Source organism: Talpa occidentalis, unplaced genomic scaffold (genome assembly GCF_014898055.3).
Source record: "Talpa occidentalis isolate TD23 unplaced genomic scaffold, MPIMG_talOcc4v2.1 talOcc4.18, whole genome shotgun sequence".
Lineage (NCBI taxonomy): Eukaryota > Metazoa > Chordata > Mammalia > Eulipotyphla > Talpidae > Talpa > Talpa occidentalis.
Window position 1 is genome coordinate 85,234 of NW_023601851.1, and position 23,070 is coordinate 108,303.

The following is a 23,070-nucleotide window of genomic DNA, read 5'->3' on the forward strand; positions in this document are numbered from 1 at the left end:
TCCCTGTTTTTCAATTATGAATGAAATAAACATTCATATGCAGATTGTTGTGAATTAAAATTCCAATTTGTTCAGATAAAGACCTTGTAACATTATTATGCTGGAGGGCCTCCCCGGTGGCACAGCAGTGGAGCGCTGGGTTGCAAAGCTGCCTGCCGCTTCTGCGGAGCCGGTTTGATCCCCGGCTGCTCCCCTGCCACCGGAGGAGGGTCCCACGTGGCGCGCAGACCTCTCCTGCCACCCGCTGCTCCCCTCAGCAGTGTCCTTCGGTCCTTCTGCCTGCTCTGCTCCCCCCTCTGGCTCTGGTGAATTCTCTCACCCTCCCGCGCTTCTGACTGTACCCAGTGCTTGTATAAAAAAAAAATTAAAAAAAAAAAAAAAAGGAATATACCAAGCTCTCGTTAAAAAAAAAAAACATTATTATGCTGGAACTGATGGTAAACCAAGTATGTGTAGTTTCGTTTAAAAATGCCAAATGTGAAGCAGCTGTACTGTTTTGCATTCCCACCAACAATTAATGAGGCAACTTTTTACATCAATTCTCCCCATTGTACAGTTTATAAAAACAGAAATTCATAAAGGTTCTGGAGACTGGGACATCCAAGATCAAGGAATTGCTCCATTTGGATGTCTGTTAGGTATCTTCTTTCTAATACTCATTTACTTATTATCCTCCATCTTCTCATAGTTCTCACATGGCTTAAGGTATTTGGAACTCTCAGTTTTGTTTTTTAAGGAAACTAATCCATTTTTGAGGGCTCACCTTACTTGATCTAATCATCCCCAGCACACCTCTTCCCCGCCTCTAGACACTATCACACTGATAATTATATTTGTCACTATTTTTGAAATTAACAATTCTGAAAAGAAGTTGATACCTCATTATTTAAGCTTTAACTCCTGATAATTTTAAGGTATCTTCACATGCATACTTGTCATCTATGTATATTCTTTGGTGTGCTATTCAAAACTTTTACACATTTTAAAAAATTTGTCAATTCATACAAGATCTGGAGTACATGCCAGAGGAGTGGGGGGTGAAAGGATTCACCAGAGGCAGTGGGAAGCACAATAGGCAAGCTGATTGAAATATACTGCTGAGGGGAGCATCAAACGAGACAGGAGAGGACTGCTGCACCATGTGGTTTATTTCCCTGGCCAGGGATTGAACTCATGTTGCCACCAGGGAGGCCCACATTTTTAAAATCAGATTTGCATATTCTTATTGAGGGTGAAGAATTTTTTTCCCTACATTTTGGGCTGTACTCTTTAATCATATCTGTTGCAGATTTTTTTCCTCCTATTCTGTGCTTTGTTTTCCATTTTCTTGACTGAATAGAAGTTTAAGATTTTAATTAAGTCTAGCTTGCCAAATCATTTTTTTGATTGTGCCTTTGTAGTTTCTTATAAAGTCATTAACATTTCCCAAGTATTGAGACTTTGCCCTATGTTAATCTAGAAATTTCATAATTTTGATTTTTATATTAGATATATGATCCATTTTGAGTTAACTTTTTGTGTATAGATAAGGACAGTTTTCAGCATTCATCATCTTATATTCTGTATTCTCAATTGTTCCAGTGTCACTAAAAAGTTGTTGAAAAATCTTTAGTTTTGTGGCCATTGATTCCATGTCAGTAGTCTGTTGACTGGGTTTATGTGTATCTCTATCTTTGAAATAGATTTCAGTCATCATTTATGTCTTGTTTGTCAGTATTCTGCCACTTTGTTTTCCTTACCACAGTGTTCCCAGGAAGCACCTATCAACCTTGTGCATGTGCGAGAATATTCTTTGTTAAGTCTGAACAATATTCTGTTGCATGAATAAGCACATTTTGCTTCTTCATTTATCCACTGATAAATGCTTGGGTTGCTTACACCTTTGGCTGTTAAGAATGTAATAGTGTAATAAATGTAGGTATGCAAATATTTCTCAACACCCTGCTTTCAGTTGCTTTCAGTTCCTTTGTGTACATATCCAGAAGTAGAATCCTGAATCACATGGTAGTTGTATTTTTTAATTTTTGAAAAACCACAATATACGCTTTTCTTTTTTTCTTTTCTTTTCTCTTTTCTTTACATCTTTGCTCATTTTTTTTTTTAGGATTTATCTATTTATTTATACAAGCACTGGGTGCAGTGAGAAGTGCGGGAGGGTGAGAAAATTCACCGAGCTAGAGCCAGAGCTGGGAACAGAACAGGCAGACTGACTAAATACACTGCTGAGGGGAGCAGCATGCGTAGTAGGAAAGGTCTGCATGCCTTGTGGGACCCTCACCAGCGGCTGGGCATTGAACCAGTGCTGCAGAGGCTGCGAGCAGCTTCGCAGCCTAGTGCTCAACTGCTGAGCCACCAGGGGAGACCCCATCTTTGTTCATTTTTAAGCAATGTTCGCTTTATTCTTACCCCACTACCAGAGATAGTCCCCAAAGATTTTCCTTCACTAATACACTGGTGCGCCATCACCACAGTTCCCTGGGCTCCTTTTTCCCTCCTTCTGACACCTCTCCCACCTCCTTTCCTACAGGATGTCTCTGAATTATAATTGTTTTTGTTTTATTGTGTCTTGTATCATTATTATTTTCCCCCCTGATGTTTTATTTGGTTCCCTGTATTCCTCCTACAAGTGAAACATGTTTTTCTATTTCCTTCCAACTTATTTTCTTATTTCCTTCTGACTCAGTAGTGCTGCAATAAACATAAGGGTGCAGGTGTTCTTTTGAATCAGTGTTTTTGTGTCTTTTGGGTAGATCCCTAGGAGTGGAATTGCCGGGTCATATGCTAGCTCCATTTTTAGGAGACTGAGGAATCTCCACACGGCTTTCCATAGTGGTTGGACCATTTTGCACACCCACCAACAATGTGGGAGAGTTCCTTTTTCATCACATCCTCCTAACATTTGTTGTTGCTATTTTGTGGTTGTTGTTGTTTGCCGTTCTTACTGGTGTAAGGTAATATCTCAATGTGGTTTTGATTTGCATTTCCGTGATTAGAAGGGATGTTGAACATTTTTTCACATGCCTTTTGGCCATTTGCAATTCCACTTTGGAGAAATGTCTCAAATTTTTCTACCCATTTCTTGACTCGATTGTTTAATTTGTTCTTGTTGAGTCGTGTGAGTTCTTTGTATATCTTTGTGATCAGTCCCTTATCAGTTGACTGGAGTGCAAAGATTTTTTTCCAATCAGTGGGGTGTCTCTCCATTTTGGTTGATGACCCTTTGCTGTACAGAAGCTTTTCAGTTTGATGTAATCCCAGGTGTTTATCTTCTTCTTGACTTTCTTTGCTTTGGGAGATGAGTCTTTAAAGATGTCACTGAGATGTATGTCTTGTAGTGTTTTACCTATATTTTCTTCTATGTATTTTATGGCTTCAGGTCTTATGTCCAGTTCTTTTATCCATTTTGAGTTGAATTTTGTGCATGGTGAGAATTAGTGGTCTGATTTCATTCTTTTGCATGTGGTGGTCCAGTTTTCCCAGCACCATTCATTGAACAAACTGTGCATATTCTATTACATATTGTTTGCTCCTTTGTCAAAGATAAGTTGCCGGTGGAACTCCCTGGTGGCACAAGGGGTTAAGATGCAGCACTTTGAAGCTACCCACAGCCACTGCAGCACAAGTTCAATCCCCAGCCAGGGAGCTACCCACATGGTGCAGCAGACCTCTTCACTTGCCCTCTGCTCCTCTCGGCAGTATTTCCGTCAATCTGCCTGTTCTGTCCCCACTCTGTCTCTGGTGAATCCTCTCACCCCCAGCACCTCTGGCCTGTACTCCAGTTCCTGTGTGCATAAGTAAATAAATCTTCAAAAAAAAAATTTGTCGTCCATGTAAGAACCTCCATTTACTTTCCATGCATCAATTTAACATTCCTACCACATTTCAAAATGTTCTAGTTTCAGTATAACTTTGCCAACACTTGTTATTTTCTCTTTTGCTTGGTTTTTATACTAAAAGTCCTAATCAGGGTGAGGCAATACCTTATTGTAGTTTTTCATTTATATTTTTCTAATAGTCAGTGGAATATGTTCTCATGTTGTTCCTCATAAAAATTTGTTTTTGTTTTTTTTTTTAAAGATTTATTTATTTATTTATGCAAGCACTGGGTACAGGGAGAAGCGCAGGAGGGTGAGAGAATTCACCAGAGCCAGAATGGGGAACAGAACAGGCACACTGACAGAGTACACTGCTGAGGGGAGCATTGGGCAGCAGGAGAGGACTGCTCACAATGTGGGACCCTCACCCGGTGGCCGGGGATTGAACTGGCGCTGCAGAGGCTGCGGGCAGCTTCGCAACCCAGCGCTCAACCGTTGCGCCACTGGGGAGGCCCTCCTTGTAAAATTTTTAAAGGATTTTTTGGGGTAGGAATTAATGTCATTTCTGCCAAAATAGTTTAATAGAGTTTCTGATGACTTCATCTCTTTTGTTTTTGGTAAGTTTCCCCTAGTTTTTCAATGTATTTTAAAATGTTAATTGGGTCAATCTTTCAAAGGTCAGTTTTCCTTTCTAAATTTTAACCTTGACTTTTTAAACATAAATCTTGACATATTTTCATCACATTGAAGATACTTCCTAATTTTTTGTGATTTTTATATTTTTAATTTCATCACATGAAATATTGAGAATTTTGTTGTTTATTTTCTAAAATTTGAAAAGTAGTCAGATTCCATTTTTTAAATTATCTGATATAATTTTGTTTTATTACAGAACATGTTTTGTATAATTCACATTACTACAAATTTGTTGATGTTTGATTATTATGGTATATTGTCCATCTTGGAATATATTCCATGTGAAATTGAAAATAATATTCTGTTGATAGTGATTGAATGAATTATTACATAACAGATTTTAAGTTGAAAACTTTTTTAATATCCTTGCCTTTTTAAAAATTATTTTATAAGTCAATCATTGACAAAAATAGTGAAATCTCCAACTATCATTATAGATACTTTTTTCTATTATGTCTGATTTTACTTAAGTATTGAGTTTCAGATGTAGACAGTTGTCAAGTCTCCATTTAACTTTATTGCATTTACTTTCATAGAATTTATAAACTTAAAATATGTAGATCTATTGCTAAGGAAATAACAAAATTAATACTTTTGATGTAGTTACTTGTTTTCTAATTGATTAATGAGTAGTCGGGTTTGATAATGAGGTTTTGAATTTGTGTATCCTTACCTTTTTTGAATAATTTGGGTACTGATTAGATTTTAGTCATTGTTTCATTTTATGCTGCATTATGTACAAGGATTTATCTTAGTTGCAGTTTTTACTTAGTTCTTTAAAATTAAATCATATCTCTTTACATTGTTAATTTGTGCTACTTTTAATGAGTTGGTGTTGGTAAATTTCATATCACACAAAATTAAAAGGACTTTTAGCTTTATTAGTATGCTGTGTACCACCTCAAAAGCTAAATTTCAAGAAAATGTTTTATAGATTCTGATTACAGTTAACAGTGAAATTGTTACTTAAAACATGTTAGCATGTATTTAACTCTGAAAAATTACTAGCTTAGATTTAACAATAGGTGTTAGAATCTATTACTCTTTGTTTTTCATATTACATTAATCATAATGGTGTTACTGATAAATTAGTATATTAATTACAATATCAGCAAAATTAAGCAAGAACCTTTGTAAAATCAACTTAGGACACCAGAGGCAAATTCCACATATCTACATGATAATTCACTGTGTAAATAACCTTTCTCTGGGTCCAAAGCAACATTTTGAGTGCACTTCCCCATCAAACTCATTTGATAATATCAGTTGTTAGAGGGAGAAATCCTGTCTTTCCACTGCTGTGGCAAGTTTTTTCATATTGTAGTAGAGCTAGCTTATGGAGCAGAAATCTATATAAGCTATTTCTAGAAATATTTGCATGGATGTAACAGTTTTGTGTCTTTGAAGCTACTGGTTATAAGATTTTAAATTACAGTTTCATGGTTTTTTCAAAGATTTAATAAATACAGTTTCTATTTTAAACTTATAACCATGTTTATTTTGTGTTCATGCCTAATTAGCAATGAGCTATTAAATATTGCACATACATAATATATGTAAAATAAGTTGATACATTTCTGTTGGGATAAAAATATATATCAAAATTAAAAAATAAAATGTTTCAAATCCTAGTGTAAAATTTTGGGGAATACTTGTAAAAGGAATAAAATCAAAGGACCCAATTATGTAAATTTTCTCTAGATATGCTAACCATTTTAATTATTTTTAAAAATAATTTTTAATATTTGGGTTTAATCTTGTTATACATTTGTGACTTCCTTTTAAAATTTTACATTTACATCATTCCACATACACTTTTGAGTTTGTGTAATGATTTAAAGAAGTCTTCTTAATTTCTTTATTCCCATCTTTCTTTTATAGGGGCTTCACAAAGGTCAAAGTTCATTAGGACTTAATGCTGATCAATCTCCATTTTCCACTGGACCTGCACACCATCTCCAGACAGCTAGCACTGGCATCCAGAAACCAACTGGGCATCGAACTCTGCCTAGCAATTCAGTAACACAGGGAGCTGATCTCAATCACCTCTCCCCTCATATTGCTACCTCAGGTGGACAACAAGGCACTAAATTTACCAAAGAAAGTGAACCTTCAGGAAATAGTTCTTTGGTGCCTGAAACAAGCAGGCATGCTGGAGACCCACCTAATGGCTGTGCTGTTATCCAAGGACTTTGTAATCATGTTCAGCAACTGACAGCAGAACCTGTTTGTAGTCCTAACCATGAAGATTCTAAATCACCAAAAGTACCAATTTCAGACAATCCTCATGCCTTGTTGATTGAAAAAGCCAATGACAGTGTGGGTACTGGAGCTTGTGACAAAATCAATAATATTCATCCAGCTAGTCATGCAAAGAATAGTATTTCTGTTGCCTCTTCACCGTCTTCAGTCATTTCTATAGCAACACCTTCACCAAAATCCATTGAGCAGACACATATACACAGTGTTACCAGCCTTAACAGTTCTCAGAGTAATGGAATTCTCACAATTAATGGAGAAGTGCTGGAGAATTCGGAGAACTATAAAAAAACTAATCCACCTATAATTAGCCATAAACCTTGTCCTCAGACGATACCATCAATGTCTGTGTCCATTTATTCAAGTTCCACAGAAGTTCTGAAGACATGCAGGTAAGTATGGAAAAGTTTATCTTCAAGTGAAAATGGTTGACTATCAAGATAAATAATATTTGAATTCTTTAAAAAATGGAAATTATGTAAATGTTGATATATATAATTATCTAAAATAAATTTGACAAGGAACTCTGTTTTGGTATAATATTGTAGTTGTAATTTATGAGTGGATCATGTGATAAACATTGTTTTCAACCTGCTATGAGAAATATGTCTCTGTTTAATGTTGCTGACATATGCTCATCAAAGTTATCTAGTCTATAAATGTTCTTATCTGGAGATTGAAATTACAGATTATTTTGATCATTCTTGGCAGAAATTAGGAACACCTGGGAAATCTTACTATTAGTTTTCTTTCATTGGATGTTTCAGGATGAGTGGACCAGTTATTAAGGATCATCTGTTTATATTTGAAGAAAAATCTTTTCTCTGACTCACAGAACAGATAAGTTAGCGGGTAAAGAACAAAATGAGAGCTATAATACTCTTCTCACTACTATGTAAGATCCATGGCTAGGCTTTTTTAAAAAGAAATGGGACTGAAATGTATTTCTCTTTTAATGAATTTTATTAAAAAATTGTTTGAAATCCTAACACTATCAAATATTTCCCTTTCCTTTAAATTTGAACCCATCTTTTTCTTTTTTTTTGTTTAAAAATTTATTTATGCATACAAGAGCTGGTGTACAGGCCAGAGATGTGGGGATGGTGAGAGGACTCACCAGAGACAGAATGGGGAATAGAAGAGGCAGATTGACTTAAATATACTGCTGAGGGGAGCAGCGGGCGAGTCAGGAGAGGTCTGCTGTGCCATGAGGGTAGCTCCCTGGCTGTGGATCAAACTCACACTGCAGTGGCTGCCTATAGCCACCAGGAAGGCCCCAGAATCCATCTTTTTCAAAAGCAACTTACTTATTTATACATACAAGAGTTGGGTGCATGCCAGAGGTGTGGGGGGTGAGAGAATTCAGCAGAGAGTGGGGAACAGAGCAGGCAGATTGACCAAAGTCCACTGCTGAGGGGAGCAGCAGGCGCAACTGGAGAGGTTTGTCGCGCCATGTGGGACCCTTACCGGCACCCGGGATTGAACCTGTGCTGCAGAGGCTGCGGGCAGCTTCGCAGCCCAGCACTCAACCACTGCGCCACCAGGGGAGGCCCAAAAAATAAAAATTATTAAGGAAAAAAAAAAATGCCCCGGGGGGGGGGAAATGTAAAATTTTTCTGTGATACTTTGTAGTACATAAATTTTGACTTTGGTTTTTTTAAGAGATTTTTTCCAAATTTGAGATTGAAATAAAATACAAACAAAAAAAATGCTTTTTGGGTGGTTCTCCTAAGGGTTGTTTTGTTCTCTATTGACCAGTCTACCTGTTGAGTGTATTGAATATCAAAGCTGAAAAAATTCTTAATGATTTCTCAGAAACTTGGAAATATTTTTGTCTTTTCTGTATCTAAAACTTGGGTAATTTGAAATTACTTAGATTATTTTCTTAGAAGGTACCATGAGTGAGCTATTTAATATATGTTACTTCCTAAAGTGAAACATTTTATGTAGCAGTGTTTGTAGTGACCTGGGGAGAAATACTTTGTTCAGTTGCACCTCCCCAGCCCAAAAATATTTATTGGTACAAGAAAAATAAAGGACAAAAAGGAAGGTCAGAGAAAGAAAGTACCAGGGCAGGATTTTTTGTTTTTCCCAATCTGTATTCTCTGTTCATTCCTGATCTCTGCCCTCTTTAACTTAAACTTCTTTGGGATGTTTATTAATGTACTCTAGTTAAGTAAAGGGCTTTACATTATCTGGTTGTTATTTTTATTGTTTTCACTTTGCTGTTCATAATTTTCTCAAATTTCCTTCATTTTGTTGAAAACGACTGCATTTCAACTTTTCTTATGACTATGCAGTACTCCATGGTGTGAATGTACTACATCTTCTTGCTTTGATCATCCATCAACGGATATTTAAGCTGCTTCCATGTCCTACCTTTTCTAAATAACATTGCTATGGGTTTCTTGTTGATGTCATCATGTTCTATCAGTAGACATGAGAATGAGTTATATGCCATGATCCTAGTTGTATGGTAATTCTATTTTCAGGTTTTTTTTAACTTTTATTTTCTTATATCAGTTTTCATTTTTGAATATTTGATTTTTCCCCTCAGGTGTAGTCTCCATAATTTTCTTACCATCACATCACTCATGAACTGTCACTATAGTTTTTTTCTTTTTTAACTTTTTAAAGTATTTCCTGATTGCTTCCATAATGGTTTCATTAGTATTCCTACCAAGAGTGTATAAACGTTCCTTATTATCATCATCCTTTCCAGCTCTTGCTATTGAGGGTCTTTATTGATATATGCCATTCATATGGGTGTGAGGCAGTATCTCGTGTGTGTGTGTGTGTGTGTGTGTGTGTGTGTGTGTATGCTTTTAAAAAGATTATTTATTTATGCATATACAAGAGCTGGGGTACAGGCCAGAGGTACAGGGGGTAAGAGGATTCACCAGAGACAGAGTGGGGAGCAGAACAGACAGAGTGACTGAAATACACGGCTGATGGGAGAAGTGGGGAGACAGGAGAGGTCTGCCACGCCATGTGGGTAGCTCCCTGGCTGGGGATTGGACTCAGCATATAGCTTCATAGTGCTTCAGCTTATCCCCTTGCTCCACCAAGAGGCTCTTAGTGTTTTGTTTTTTTTTTTTTTAAAGATTTGTTTATTTATGGAAGAACTGGGGTATAAGCCAGATGTGCGGCAGGGTGAGTGGATTCACCAGAGACAGAGCTGGAAACAGAACAGGCAGACTGACAAAATACACTGATGAGGGGGGCAGCGGAAGCGACGGGACAGGTGTGCTGCGCCATGTGGTTTTCTCCCTAGCTGGCCGCGGTGGAACCCGCACTGCCGAGGCTGCAGACAGCTTCACAGTTTGATGCTCAACTGCCTGCACCACTAGGGAGGCCCCCTAAGTGTTATTTTTAAAATCATTTTTATAATAACGAATTTCTTAACTTTCTCATACTTACTGTTTGAGTTGTTTATTTACTGTTGTTTTCCAACTTAATTCCCTTATAGCACTAGGGTTTTTTTTTTTTTTTTCTTAAAGATTGATTTATTTATTTGTAAAAGCACTGGGTACAGTCAGAAGCGCGGGAGGGTGAGAGAATTCACCAGAGCCAGAGCGGGGAGCAGAGCAGGCAGAAGGACCGAAGGACACTGCTGAGGGGAGCAGCGGGTGGCAGGAGAGGTCTGCGCGCCATGCGGGACCCTCCTCCGGTGGCCGGGGAGCAGCCGGGGATCAAACATGTGCTGCAGAGGCTGCGGGCAGCTTCACAACCCAGCGCTCAACCGCTGCGCCACCGGGGAGGCCCCCTAGATGTGGTTTTGTTGTACTATTTGTTCAGATTTTGGCTAGCATAAATTAAGTTTTATTTTTGCCAGTATAAGTATGTTTATATTTATTTTTTAAAAGCTCTTGTTTGATTCATTCTGATTGTAGTTGTAATTATTCTGTAATTATTCTGATGTAGTTACAATCATTCTGATTGTAACATCTGTTTCTTTTTGTATTTTATTATTTTTAATCCTCAATCTTATTTTCTTAAATCATTTTTTTTTTAAATTTACAGGCTTTTTTTTTTTTAAGATTTATTTATTTATACAAGCACTGGGTACAGTCAGAAGCGTGGGAGGGTGAGAGAATTCACCAGAGCCAGAGCAGGGAGCAGAACAGCAGACTGACGAAATACACTGCTGATGGAAGGAGCGGGTGGGACAGAAGAGGTCTGTTGCGCCATGTGGGGCCCTCGCCTGTGGCCAGGGATCAAACCGGAGTTGCAGAGGCTGAGGGCAGCTTTGCAGCCCAGTACTCAACTGCTGCGCCACCAGGGGAGGCCCTCATTGTTCATTTCTTTTTGGATTTTCAATTTAAGTAATGACTTAGACTTGCTAACCTTGAAAAGACAATCTTTTGGAATATAAAATATCTATACTTTCCTTGGCTTACCCGTATTCTTCATATTAACATTTTGTTCTATAATAGAATTACAGAAATTATAGAGCAAGCATTTTGTTTGTTGTCAGTTCCTTTTCTTAACCATATTTATATATTTAGGTCTTAAGTAACCTGTAATTGTACTCCCATTTTAGGTTAGTTTAAAAGCTTCTCAAGAATTAAATACTTGACATACTTGGAGTCTTGTAGATAATGTATCACATCTCTTTTTAGATAAGAAACTTTCTAATTAGGGCCTCCCCTTGTGATGCAGGTGGTTTAGCACAGCACTGTGAGGCTGTCCGCAGCCTCAGCAGCGCTAATTCGATACCAGCAGGCCGTCGAGGATCCCACTTGCCATGGCAGACCTCTCCTGTCTCGCCCACTGCTCCCCTCTGCAGTGTGTTTTGTCAGTCTGCTCGTTCTGTTCCCCGCTCTGTCTCTGGTGAATCCTCTGTCTGTGGTGAATCTTCCCGTGCATTTGGCCTGTACCCCGGTTCTTTTATAAATAAATAAATAAATCTTAAAAAGAAACCAACTTTCTAATTAAACTGTCATTTACTGTAAGATACAAAGTGGCCCTAGTAATATTCAGCATTGGCATGTTTTCATTATTATATAGTTATATGGGCAAAATAATTGACTTATTGGGTATTTATTATATACCGCATCTTCTTGATCCAGTCATCTATTTGGGGCATTGATATAGTTTACTTATCTTACCTATTGAAAATAATGCTGCAATAAACATAGGGGTGCAGGTTTCCTTTCAAAATATTGTGGGTTTTTTTTTTGTCCTTTGGGTAGATTCTTAGGAGTGGAATTGCTGGGTCATATGGTAGCTCCATTTTTAGTAATTTGAGAAACGGCCACACAGCTTTCCATAGTGGAAACTGGTGGGGTCAGTTTGCATTCCCACCAGCAGTTTTGGAGAGTGCCTTTTTCACAGCATCCTCACCGTTTGTTATTGCTAGTTGTTTTTTTTTTAAGGTTTATTTTTATTTATTTATGCATACAAAAACTGGGATGTGGGCCAGAAATGTGGGGAATAAGAGGATTCACCAGAGACAGAGTGGGGAGCAGAACAAGGAGATCTACTGAAATATATTACTTGAGAGGAGCACTGGGCAAGACAGGAGAGGTCTGCTGTGACTTGTGGGTCAGCTCCCTGGGGCATCAGACTAGTGCTTCAGGGGTTGTTAGCTTCTTAGTGCTGAGACTTAACCCCTTGTGCCACCAAGGAGGCCCCAATTTTCTTATTCTTCGTTAAAAGTTTTAATATTTTTAAAAGCTGTATTTTATTATTTTACATCTGTTATTTATTTTATACAATGTGAGTTTTATTAGTTGACTAAGACAACTTAAATTTTTTCAATGTCTTAATAGTTTTCTGTTTTCTTGAGTTTTTTTAAAATTTGAGGACATTCTTACACTAAAAAGAGTGAGTCTGGAAGTAATTTTACTGTATTTTAAGATTACAAAGCTTTGCAAATATTTGCATTTCATTAAAGGAAAAAAATAATTCAAAAATTTAAGTAGTAATTATGTATAATGAGAGAATGTATAGCAATTAGCACATCAGTTTGAAAATTATAATCTGGGGCCTCTCCCGTGGCGCAGCGGTTGAGCGCTGGGTTGCAAAGCTGCCCGCAGCCTCTGCAGCGCCGGTTCGATCCCCGGCTGCTCCCCGGCCACTGGAGGAGGGTCCCGCATGGCGCGCAGACCTCTCCTGCCGCCCGCTGCTCCCCTCAGCAGTGTACTTCGGTCCTTCTGCCTGCTCCGCTCCCCGCTCTGGCTCTGGTGAATTCTCTCACCCTCCTGCACTTCTGACTGTACCCAGTGCTTGTATAAACAAAACAAACAAATAAATAAATAAAAACAAAACAAACAAAAAAATACACTTAAAAAAAAAAAAGAAAATTATAATCTGTAGATTTAGGAAACTGAAATCTTATTGAATATTAGGTAGTTGCAGGGAAATTAAACTTGAAAACATTTCATCTTTCTCAGCTTTGAAAGTTGTCACAAAATCATTATGGAGTACTTAAATATGAAGTAGTAAGAGAGAACAGTTTTTATTTTGACATATCTAAAATCTTTTTGGGTCAGGTCATTTGCTGTACATTCAATAAAAAAAAATTGAAGGGTGAAATATGTGTAAAAATGGTATTTCATATTCCTGGAGTGATAAAATAAATTGGAAAGTTTTGAGGAATAAAAGATTTTGTCAATTCATGTTGTATGGATTCGTATATTTTGCTTAGTTTTTCTGAAATCTGTAAGAAATCAATGTGCATATCTTCAGAAATTAGTAGTTCTAATTTTTTTTAACTTCTCAGATATCCTGCTATGATTTGATTTTTGTAAATGCTTCACACATGAACTTTTTACTTTTCTTTTTTTATGTTTTCAATAAAGCTGATATACTTCTAATTTTTTACAGGAATCTAGGTAAAAATGGCTTGTCTACTAGTAATTGCATTCTGTTGGATAAATGTCCACCTCCAAGACCTCCAACTTCACCATACCCTCCCTTACCAAAGGACAAGTTGAATCCACCCACACCTAGTATTTATGTGAGTCTCAATTGACTAACTAGAAATAAATCAAGTGACTGAACTTGCTGTATTTTGAAGGTATATTTTCAAATCAGTGCAAATGCTTGTCAGGGAAAATTAAATTCTCACAGTTTTAATGTGTTGGGAAAACAATTTGATATTTTAGAAAGTGATAACATCTTACTCTAAAGATGATTCATGTACATTTTTGTAAATGAAATTTCATTTACACAACCTTGCTCATTTACATATTGTTTTGCTTAATTGATTGAATTATAATCATTGTAAGATCATTGTAGTCCATAAAAGCAGATATACTTACATTCAGACTTTTTTTATAGAAAGTTTGTTGACACTGGTGTATTAAAAAAGATTTTTTAAAAGAATGTTTTAAATGCATTCTCACATAAACTGGAGTTATTTAAGAGTAGTAAAAAATAATGGCCCTTTGTCAACATTCTAAATATGTATTCTGCTATCTTCTAGTTGTATTGACCTTAAAAATTAATGTTTCTGTTAATTAAAAAGATTTTTGGTTTTAAAGTGGTTAAGTATGTAATAATGATAATGAGCTTATCTTTGATTACCACCCCTAACAGAAATGGAAAAAAAAAAAAAAAAAGATGCTAAGCTAAAAGTTGAACACACAATATTTAAAATGCTATATAGATATAAAATGATCTTGGAAATCTGAAGTTTTTATAGAGTGGTGTAACTCAGATTTATATTCTTTATGCAGTGAAATTTTACTAAATATAAAAGAATGGTCCTGTGATAAAATAAAAATGAAAAAAAAAAAAAAACCCTTTCAAACAAAACCAGAAGGAATTGTATGAAACAGAAGATTTATCTTTAGCATGTCTTTTAAACAATTATTTTTAGTTTGACAATGGCTTTTTAAATACTTTGATGCTGAAATTTAAATTTCAGTTCTCCCGTTTCTTTCACACAGATATTACTGAGGAGAGTACACTTGCAAAAATAAACCTGGGAAATGCTTTTGAAATGCTAAAGTTTATGTGTATTTTATGCATGTTTATGATTTAGGAGGTTGGTAAATACAAAATTTAATGTCTTTTTCAAAAGAGGAACTTATATAGCATTCATCTGCTGCCCTATGAGTAATTTCTTGGGAAGACTAATCATAAAAAGCTGTAATATGTAGAAGAACAATGTTATAATTAATATGCCTTATAGAAGTAAAAGTGCCTGGCTGATGAGAAAATGAGAACATATTCTCAGGATTATAGTAATTTTTCTGATATTTAACAGAACATTTTAATTTTACAGTTGGAAAATAAGCGTGATGCTTTCTTTCCTCCATTGCATCAATTTTGTACAAATCCTAAAAACCCTGTTACTGTAATTCGTGGCCTTGCTGGAGCTCTCAAATTAGGTAAGATTTTTAGGAATAAAAGTTAGACCATTCTTTTACTCCCTTTATTCTCGTAAAATACTGGGAGGAACTCACAAGAATTTCCCCCCTTCCAGTTTTTCAGTTGTTACTTTAATTGTTTCCCATCTCTGCATGTCTCTGCCTCTTTAGCAAATCTTTAATATGTGCTCCAGTACTGATAAATAGCAAATTTATGGTGAATTTTTACTTCCTTAAATTATTATCATTATGTTACACATTACTTAAATTAGATAGTACAGGTCTTTTGAGTATGAAATGTCAGTAAAATTACATCCTAATTTAAGTACTACAACCTTTTGGTATAGTTCGAACCCAGTAAAGATAAACTTCTTCAAGGGACTGTTGTGCATATATGACAGGTCTTGAAGCAGGCTTAGAGGAAATGGACAAAGCTACATAATTTTTCAAAATATTTTTAGATTCTCATAATAGAAGCATATAATCCAATTATATTAATACACTTTATTTATTTATAAAGATCTTGGACTGTTCTCTACCAAAACTTTGGTAGAAGCTAACAATGAACATATGGTAGAAGTGAGGACGCAGTTATTGCAACCAGCAGATGAAAATTGGGATCCCACTGGAACAAAGAAGATCTGGCGTTGTGAAAATAATAGATCTCATACTACTATTGCTAAGTATGCACAGTATCAAGCCTCCTCCTTCCAAGAATCATTGAGAGTAAGTGTTTCTTTGAGATTAATTTGCTCAAGCCACATAATTTCATTTTTTTTCTTTATGCTGTAACTTTATTTTTTTTAGGTTTTTTTTTTTTTTAACATCATTGTTCATTTTTAAGCAATACTTGCTTCTCCCCACTCCTTCAGGTGTAATCCCCATAGAGTTTCCTTCACCAATCAACCCGTGCACCATCACAACAGTGCCCTGTGCTTCTTCCTCCCTCTCTCTGATCCCTCTCCTGCCTCCCCCCCTGCAGTGTGTCTCTGATTTGTAATTGTCTGTCAAACCACATAATTTTATAGTAATCTTTTCAATTTGTATGATTACTGTAACTTACAGATTACTCAGATTCAATATATTTAAGTGAAGTTAGAGTTGATAAAATAAATGTTTGTTTTTTTTTTTAAAGATTTATTTATTCATTCATTCATTCATTCATTCATTCATTCATTCATTCATTTATACAAGCACTGGGTATAATCAGAAGCGTGGGAGGGTGAGAGAATTCACCAGAGCCAGAGCGGGGAGCAGAGCAGGCAGAAGGACTGAAGTACACTGCTGAGGGGAGCAGCGGGCGGCAGGAGAGGTCTGCGCCCCATGTGGACCCTCCTCCAGTGGCCGGGGAGCAGCCGGGGATAGAACCAGCGCTGCAGAGGCTGCAGGCAGCTTCGCAACCCAGCGCTCAACTGCTGTGCCACGGGGAGGCCCAAAATAAATGTTTTTAATAAATAAAAATTTTACCTTATACAGTATCTCTTAAATTTGGAGATTTAATTATGATGAAAAACTTTCTGCTTAGCAATTGTAAAATATTTATAATATGAAAATTATGATAGCTTGCATGTTCATTTGTTAAATGAAAAGTAGTTTTCATCTTACTTAATAGATTTGTGATTCTCCAAGAAAACATAAACCTAGCAATAGCATCGTTATAACTAAGTATATTCCTCAAATTTTTTTATTGTTCATTTTTAAAATTTAACCATTTTTCTTTCATATAATTTATTTATAGTGTTGACCTTTTAAGAATTACATTTAAGTGGATCACTGAAACATAAATGAAATTTTTGAAATGTAGTTAAATTTATAATTCTTTCATTTTCCTTATTTCTAGAAGGTTTGATATTCTGAGCCTTTTTTATATCATTTTGACATCAGAAGGATTAAATTTCATGTGTAAATTATATAGTTGTACAGGCTCTTTTGTGAAATAAACACTACAACATTTATTTTTATTAAGTATAAGTTCAATAGCATTATGTAAATCCTGATTTTTTTACAATCATCAGCACTATCCATTTACAACAATTTTTTATCCCAAACTGAAGCACTGTATTACAACAGTAAGTCTCAATGACCTCCTTCCCCCCATTCTTGGTAACCATTATTCTATTTTGTGTTTTTATAGATTTGACAATTTTATCTGCTTATAAAAGTGAAATCATGTAGAATTTGTACTTTTTTTAAATTCCATGTAGCAGAATGTCTCCAGGTCCTTGCATTTAGTAGTGTTTATCTCATTCTTATCCCTTTTTATTTTTTTTAAGGATTTATTTATTTATGCATACAAGAGCTGGGGTGTAGGCCAGAGATGTAAGGGATAAGAGGATTCACCAGAGAGAGAGTGGGGAAGACAGAATAGGTGTGTTGACTGCAGTACACTGCTGAGGGGAGCAGCAGGTGAGAGTCAGGATAGGTCAGCTGGCCAATGTAGGTTGGCTGCCCAGGATGGAACTCATGCAGCTGTGGCTGTGGATAGCTTCATAGGCAGTGGGTTTTTTTATATATGTATTTATTTATTTATTTATACAAGCACTGGGTACAGTCAGAAGCGTGGGAGAGTGAGAGAATTCACCAGAGCCAGAGCCAGAGCTGGGAACAGAACAGGCAGGTTGAAGAAATACACTGCTGAGGGGAGCAGCGGGTGCAGCAGGAAAGGTCTGTCGCACCATGTGGGACCCTCGCTCGGCAGCCAGGAATCGAACCGGCACTGCAGAGGCTGTGGCAGCTTCGCAACCCAGCGCTCAACCGCTGTGCTACTGGGGAGGCCTCATAGGCTGTGTTTTAACCCCTGGCACCATCAGAGAGACCCTGTAATCCCTTTTTAAAATTGAGACATGCCTGATTGAATTTATTTACTATGGTTTTCCATTTACCCATTCTTTTTTAAAATTTATTTATTTATTTATTTATTATGGAGGCATGTTTTATTTATTTATTTATTTGCTTGTTTGATGATTTGTTTATACATGCACTGGGTACAGTCAGAAGCACGGGAGGGTGAGAGAATTCACCAGAGCCAGAGCGGGGAGCAGAGAAGGCAGAAGGACCGAAGTACACTGCTGAGGGGAGCAGCGGGCGGCAGGAGAGGTCTGCGCGCCATGTGGGATCCTCCTCCGGTGGGTGGGGAGCAGCCGGGCATCGAACCGGCGCCACAGAGGCCGCGGGCAGCTTCGCAACCCAGCGCTCAACCGCTGTGCCACCGTGGAGGCCCTCCATTTACCCATTTTTAAGTAATTTGTAAAAGTAAAAATAGTGCTGCTTTGAAAATTGTTGTATACATCTATGTTCTCATCCTTGGTTTCAGTTCTTTAAGTTCTACACCCAAAAGTGGTTTGGTTGGATCATATGGTAATTCTTTGCTTCACTTCTCAGAATCTGTTTCCACAATGATTATACCATTTCCTGTTTCTTAGAACCAGTATTAGTGAAGATTCTGTTTTTTCTACAGTGGCACTTGAACTTTTTTTTAATACATATGAATTGATAACCTGCAGTTTTATTTTATTTTTTTTTAAGATTTATTTATTTATGCATTCAAGAGCTGGGGTACAGGCCAGAGCTGCAGGGGGGAGAGGATTCCATCAGAGACCGAGCGGTGAGCAGAACAGGCACACTGACTTCAGAAATATACTGCTGAGGGTAGCAGCCTGCGAGACAGGAGAGGTCTGCTGTTACATGTAGGTAGCTCCCTGGCCAGCCGGGGATCGAACTTGTTTTTAATACACATTTTCTTAGATAAGGTTGGAAATCTTAGCATGTGTTTATTTTTGTTTGTTTTGGGGTCTCATACTATTTTTGTGGTGGTCATTTTTTTTTTCACTGCATACTGTTTTTTTTTACTGAGGTAACATTAGGTTCCCCCCACTAGGTAGTCTAGGTATCACCACTATATGTGTATACCACCAGGTCACCCAAATTGTACCACCGTAGTCCATTGTGTTTCCTTCTCTCTTTCTAGTGTCCTTACCCCACCCTGCCCTTGGTGCTTCAGTTCTGTAGTCAGGTACCAAGGGTTAGTTTTTTGTTTTTTTTTTAAAGATTTATTCATTCATTCATTCATTTATTTATTTAAGAACTGGGGTACAAGCCAGATATGCGAGAGGGTGAGAGGATTCACCAGAGACAGAGTGGGGAAGAGAACAGGCAAACTGACGAAATACACTGCTGAGGGGAGCAGCGGGCGGCAGGAGAGGTCTGCCATGTAGGCGGGATCTATCCAGCACTGCAGAGGCTGCCGACAGCTTCACAGCTGCACTCAATTGCCTGCGCTGCCAGGGGAGGCCCTCAAGGGTTAGTTTTTAAGCTTGTATTTAACCCTTAGTTTGGTTTTCCTCCTATAAATGTTAGTGAAATTTATTGTTGTGCCTTCTAGCTATATCCATGTTGCCTCAGATGGCATGTGTTTTTGGATCACTGAAATAGTCCTTTGTTTTATTTACCACATTCCTTGATCCACTTGATCTGTTTCTGGACAATTAGACTGTTTCCATAATTTGAATATTACAAATAGTTCTGCAGTAAATACAGGAGTGCAAGCCCTTTTTGAATTAGTATTTTTTGTTTTTTTATATAGATGTTTAGGAATGTTATTTGTAAAATCTATTTTTGTCATTGGAGACACCTCCATACTGCTTTACATACAGGTTGTACCTATTTATATTTTCACTAGCTTTGTAGGAGGATTTCCTTGTTTTTACTAGCCAGATTTACTGTTTCTGGTTTTTTTGGACTACTCTCACCAATATTAGTAATGTGATCTTGATTTATATTTCCTTGATGATAAGTGATGATGAACATTTTATGACTTTGTAGAAGTGTCAGTTTAGTTCTTTTTCCCACTTAATTTGATCGGGTGCTATTTTTTTCCTTCTTGAGTTATATGAGTTCTTTGTGGATCTTTGCTCGCAGTTTCTTTTTCATGGTGTATAAATATTTACTCCCATTCAAAGGATGTCTTTTCATTTAATATTCTTTCTTTTGGTGTGCAGAGATTTTTAATTTTTTATTGTACCAGTGTATGTTCCCTTTTGTTTTCCTTGCTGTTGGGGATGTATCCCAATGGACATCATTGAAACTTATATCATGAAGTGTTCTTTCTCTGTTTTCTTGTTTGTATTTTATGGGTTTGGGTCTTATAACCAAGTCTTTTATCCATTTAGAGTTGGTTTTTGTGTTTGGTCTGCATGCACCTGTCCAGTTTTCCCAGTAACATTGATTGTCGAGTCTATGCTTGTTTCTGTATGTGTTCTTGGCCCTTTGTCATAGATTAACTGTCCTTATAGTTTGGTTTATTTCTGGTTTTTCTGTTTTATCCCATTGGTCTGTTTGTTTCTGTTTCTGTTGCAGAGCCAGGCTGTTTAATTATTATGAATTTGTAACATACTTATAGTCTGGACATTTAATATCTCCATTCCTTTTACTTTTGGTCAGGATTTTTGTTTTACTTTATTTTCCCATTCAGAGTCTTTTATGATTCTATATGAATTTCAATAGTGTTTTTTCTAGTTATTTGAAAAATGTCATTGCTATCTTTCCCAGGAGCACACTAAATATGTATATTGCTTTGATAATGTTGATTCTTATAATACATCTGCATGAACTATTTTTCCCTGTTCTCTGTGTCATCTTTTATTTCTTTTAACATTTGTTTCTTTTAATGCTGCCTTATGATTTTCTTTGTGTAAATTGTTCACCTCATTTGTTATGTTTACTCTAGGTATTTGGGCTTTTTTTTTGGTGTGATTGCAAATAGCATTCTTTTCCCTATTTCTTTTTCCTCTTCTCTCTCATTGAAGTATGTAATATGGGTACTTAGATATCCTGCCACTTTGTTAAACTAATTGTTTCTATTTCTGTTCATTTTTCATGGAATCTTGAGCATCATGTATTTTGTGATGGGCAAATAATGATAATTTTATTTATTCTTTCCCAATTCAGGTTTCTTTTGTATCTTTCTCTTCTCTAATTCTTATAGCTAGAACTTCCAGTATTTCTTATGTCAAATACTAGTTTTAGGTGTTGACATCTCTGTTGACCAGGTATTAGTGGAAAAGCTTTCAGTTTCTCACCATGGAGATGATGTTAGCTGCTCTGCTGTGGGTTATTGTCTATATTTTACAACATAGTTTTACTGTGTTAAACTATGTTCTGTTTATCCCAGGTTTTTCAAGGGCTTTATATTGTACAAGAACAGTGAATTTTTAAATGCTATCTTAGCATCTTTTTATATGCTCATGTAGTTTTTATCTTTACTTTTGTTGATGTGATGAATCAATTGATTCCTTTTCAGATCTTGGAAAATACATATGTCCAGGTATGAATCCCTTTTGTCAAGTTTCTATCTTTTTAACACATGTATTCTGTTTTGTAATATTTTATTGAGGATTTTTCCATCTATATTCACTAGGGCAATTGGCCTTCTTTTTTAACTGTGTTGTCTTTGTTTAGTTTTGGCATTTAGCAAATGTATTTTTACAAGTACTCCTTTTAAGTTTTTCCAAAGAGTTTGTGCAGAATAGGTGTTAGGTATTTCAGTCTTCATAAATTTGTTGACACTTGCCTTGTGACCCAGTATTTCCTGGAGAATGCCTCATGTATACTTAAGAAAAATGTGTAGACTTTATATCTTTCTCTTTATATCTTTTTATGGGGTACTAGACACTAAAGTAGTTTATTGGGCCATGTAGTCTGTTTTGTTTGTTTGCTTAATGCTGTTGTGCCCCTAATTATGCCCATTAGTGAGTGTAGACTGTTAAAAATCTCCTGCCACAAATGTGTTTCTCCAATGTCTATTTTCAGAGTTGCCTAATGTATTAGGTTGTCAGAAAAATCATGAGACATTTTTGCATAGAAAAATTACATCATGTCTTTTCCAACAGCCCGATATTTTGGCGCTACTTTCTTTGGTCAGTATATATTGATGAGTGGTGTGTTTTCCTGACATATTGTACTCTTCATCCTTTTATTGTGTCCATGTATGTCTCTTGTTACTGTTTCTAACTGGATATTTATTTTGCCTAACAGAAGTATGACTATCTCTGCCTTCTTTTAATTTTATTTTTAAAGATTTATTTATGTATTTATATAGGCACTGGGTACAGTCAGAAGTGCGGGAGGGTGAGAGAATTCACCAGAGCCAGAGTGGGGAACAGAACAGGCAGACCGATGAAATTCACTGCTGAGGGGAGCAGCGGGCACAGCAGGAGAGGTCTGTCGCGCCATGTGGGAACCTCACCAGTAGCCGGGGATCGAACTGGCGCTGCAGCCCAGTGCTCAACCGCTTCTCCACCGGGGAGGACCCTATCCCTGCCTTCTTGTGGATCCCATTCACTTGTACAATTGTTTTCCAACCCTTTACTTTGAGCCTTATATTTGTCTTTGTAGTGTAGTTGTGTTTACTGAAGTTTGTTTCCTATTCCGTCTACGTACAGTGTCTTTCAGTTGGTGAGTTTAAACCATTTGCCTTTAGAGTGATTATCTATATATGAATGTCTGTTGCTTCCATTTTATTCCTATTTATGTGATTTAGTCTATTTCCACATTTGGTTCTTTGAGTATGTTCCTCTCCTTTCAGTTTTTCCTTCAGTGGTTGCCTCATGTTAGAAAACCACTTTGGTGTCTAGGCCTGAAATACCTTTATTTCTTCTGCATATAGGAAGAAAAAAAATTTTTTAAAAGATTTGTTTATTTATACATGCACTGGGTACAGTCAGAAGCGCGGGAGGGTGAGAGAATTCACCAGAGCCAGAGCGGGGAGCAGAGCAGGCAGAAGGACCGAAGGACACTGCTGAGGGGAGCAGCGGGCGGCAGGAGAGGTCTGCGCGCCATGTGGGACCCTCCTCTGGTGGCCGGGGAGCAGTCGGGTATCGAACCAGCGCTGCAGAGGCTGCGGGCAGCTTCACAACCCAGCGCTCAACCGCTGCGCCACTGGGGAGGCCCTATGAAGAAAATTCTTGAAGTATTTGTAACAC

At 37.0% G+C, this 23,070-nt stretch overlaps 1 protein-coding gene across 1 annotated transcript in view; it reads left to right on the forward strand.

The window, feature by feature from the left end:
- Window positions 1-23,070, forward strand: part of LOC119250803 (histone demethylase UTY-like) — a 129,839-nt gene that overhangs the window by 54,153 nt on the left and 52,616 nt on the right. Inside the window, exons 14-17 of the mRNA XM_054697750.1 lie at window positions 6,393-7,162; window positions 13,602-13,734; window positions 15,007-15,112; window positions 15,612-15,848. Coding sequence (XP_054553725.1) covers window positions 6,393-7,162; window positions 13,602-13,734; window positions 15,007-15,112; window positions 15,612-15,848 — 1,246 coding nt within the window. The remainder of the gene's footprint in view (window positions 1-6,392; window positions 7,163-13,601; window positions 13,735-15,006; window positions 15,113-15,611; window positions 15,849-23,070) is intronic.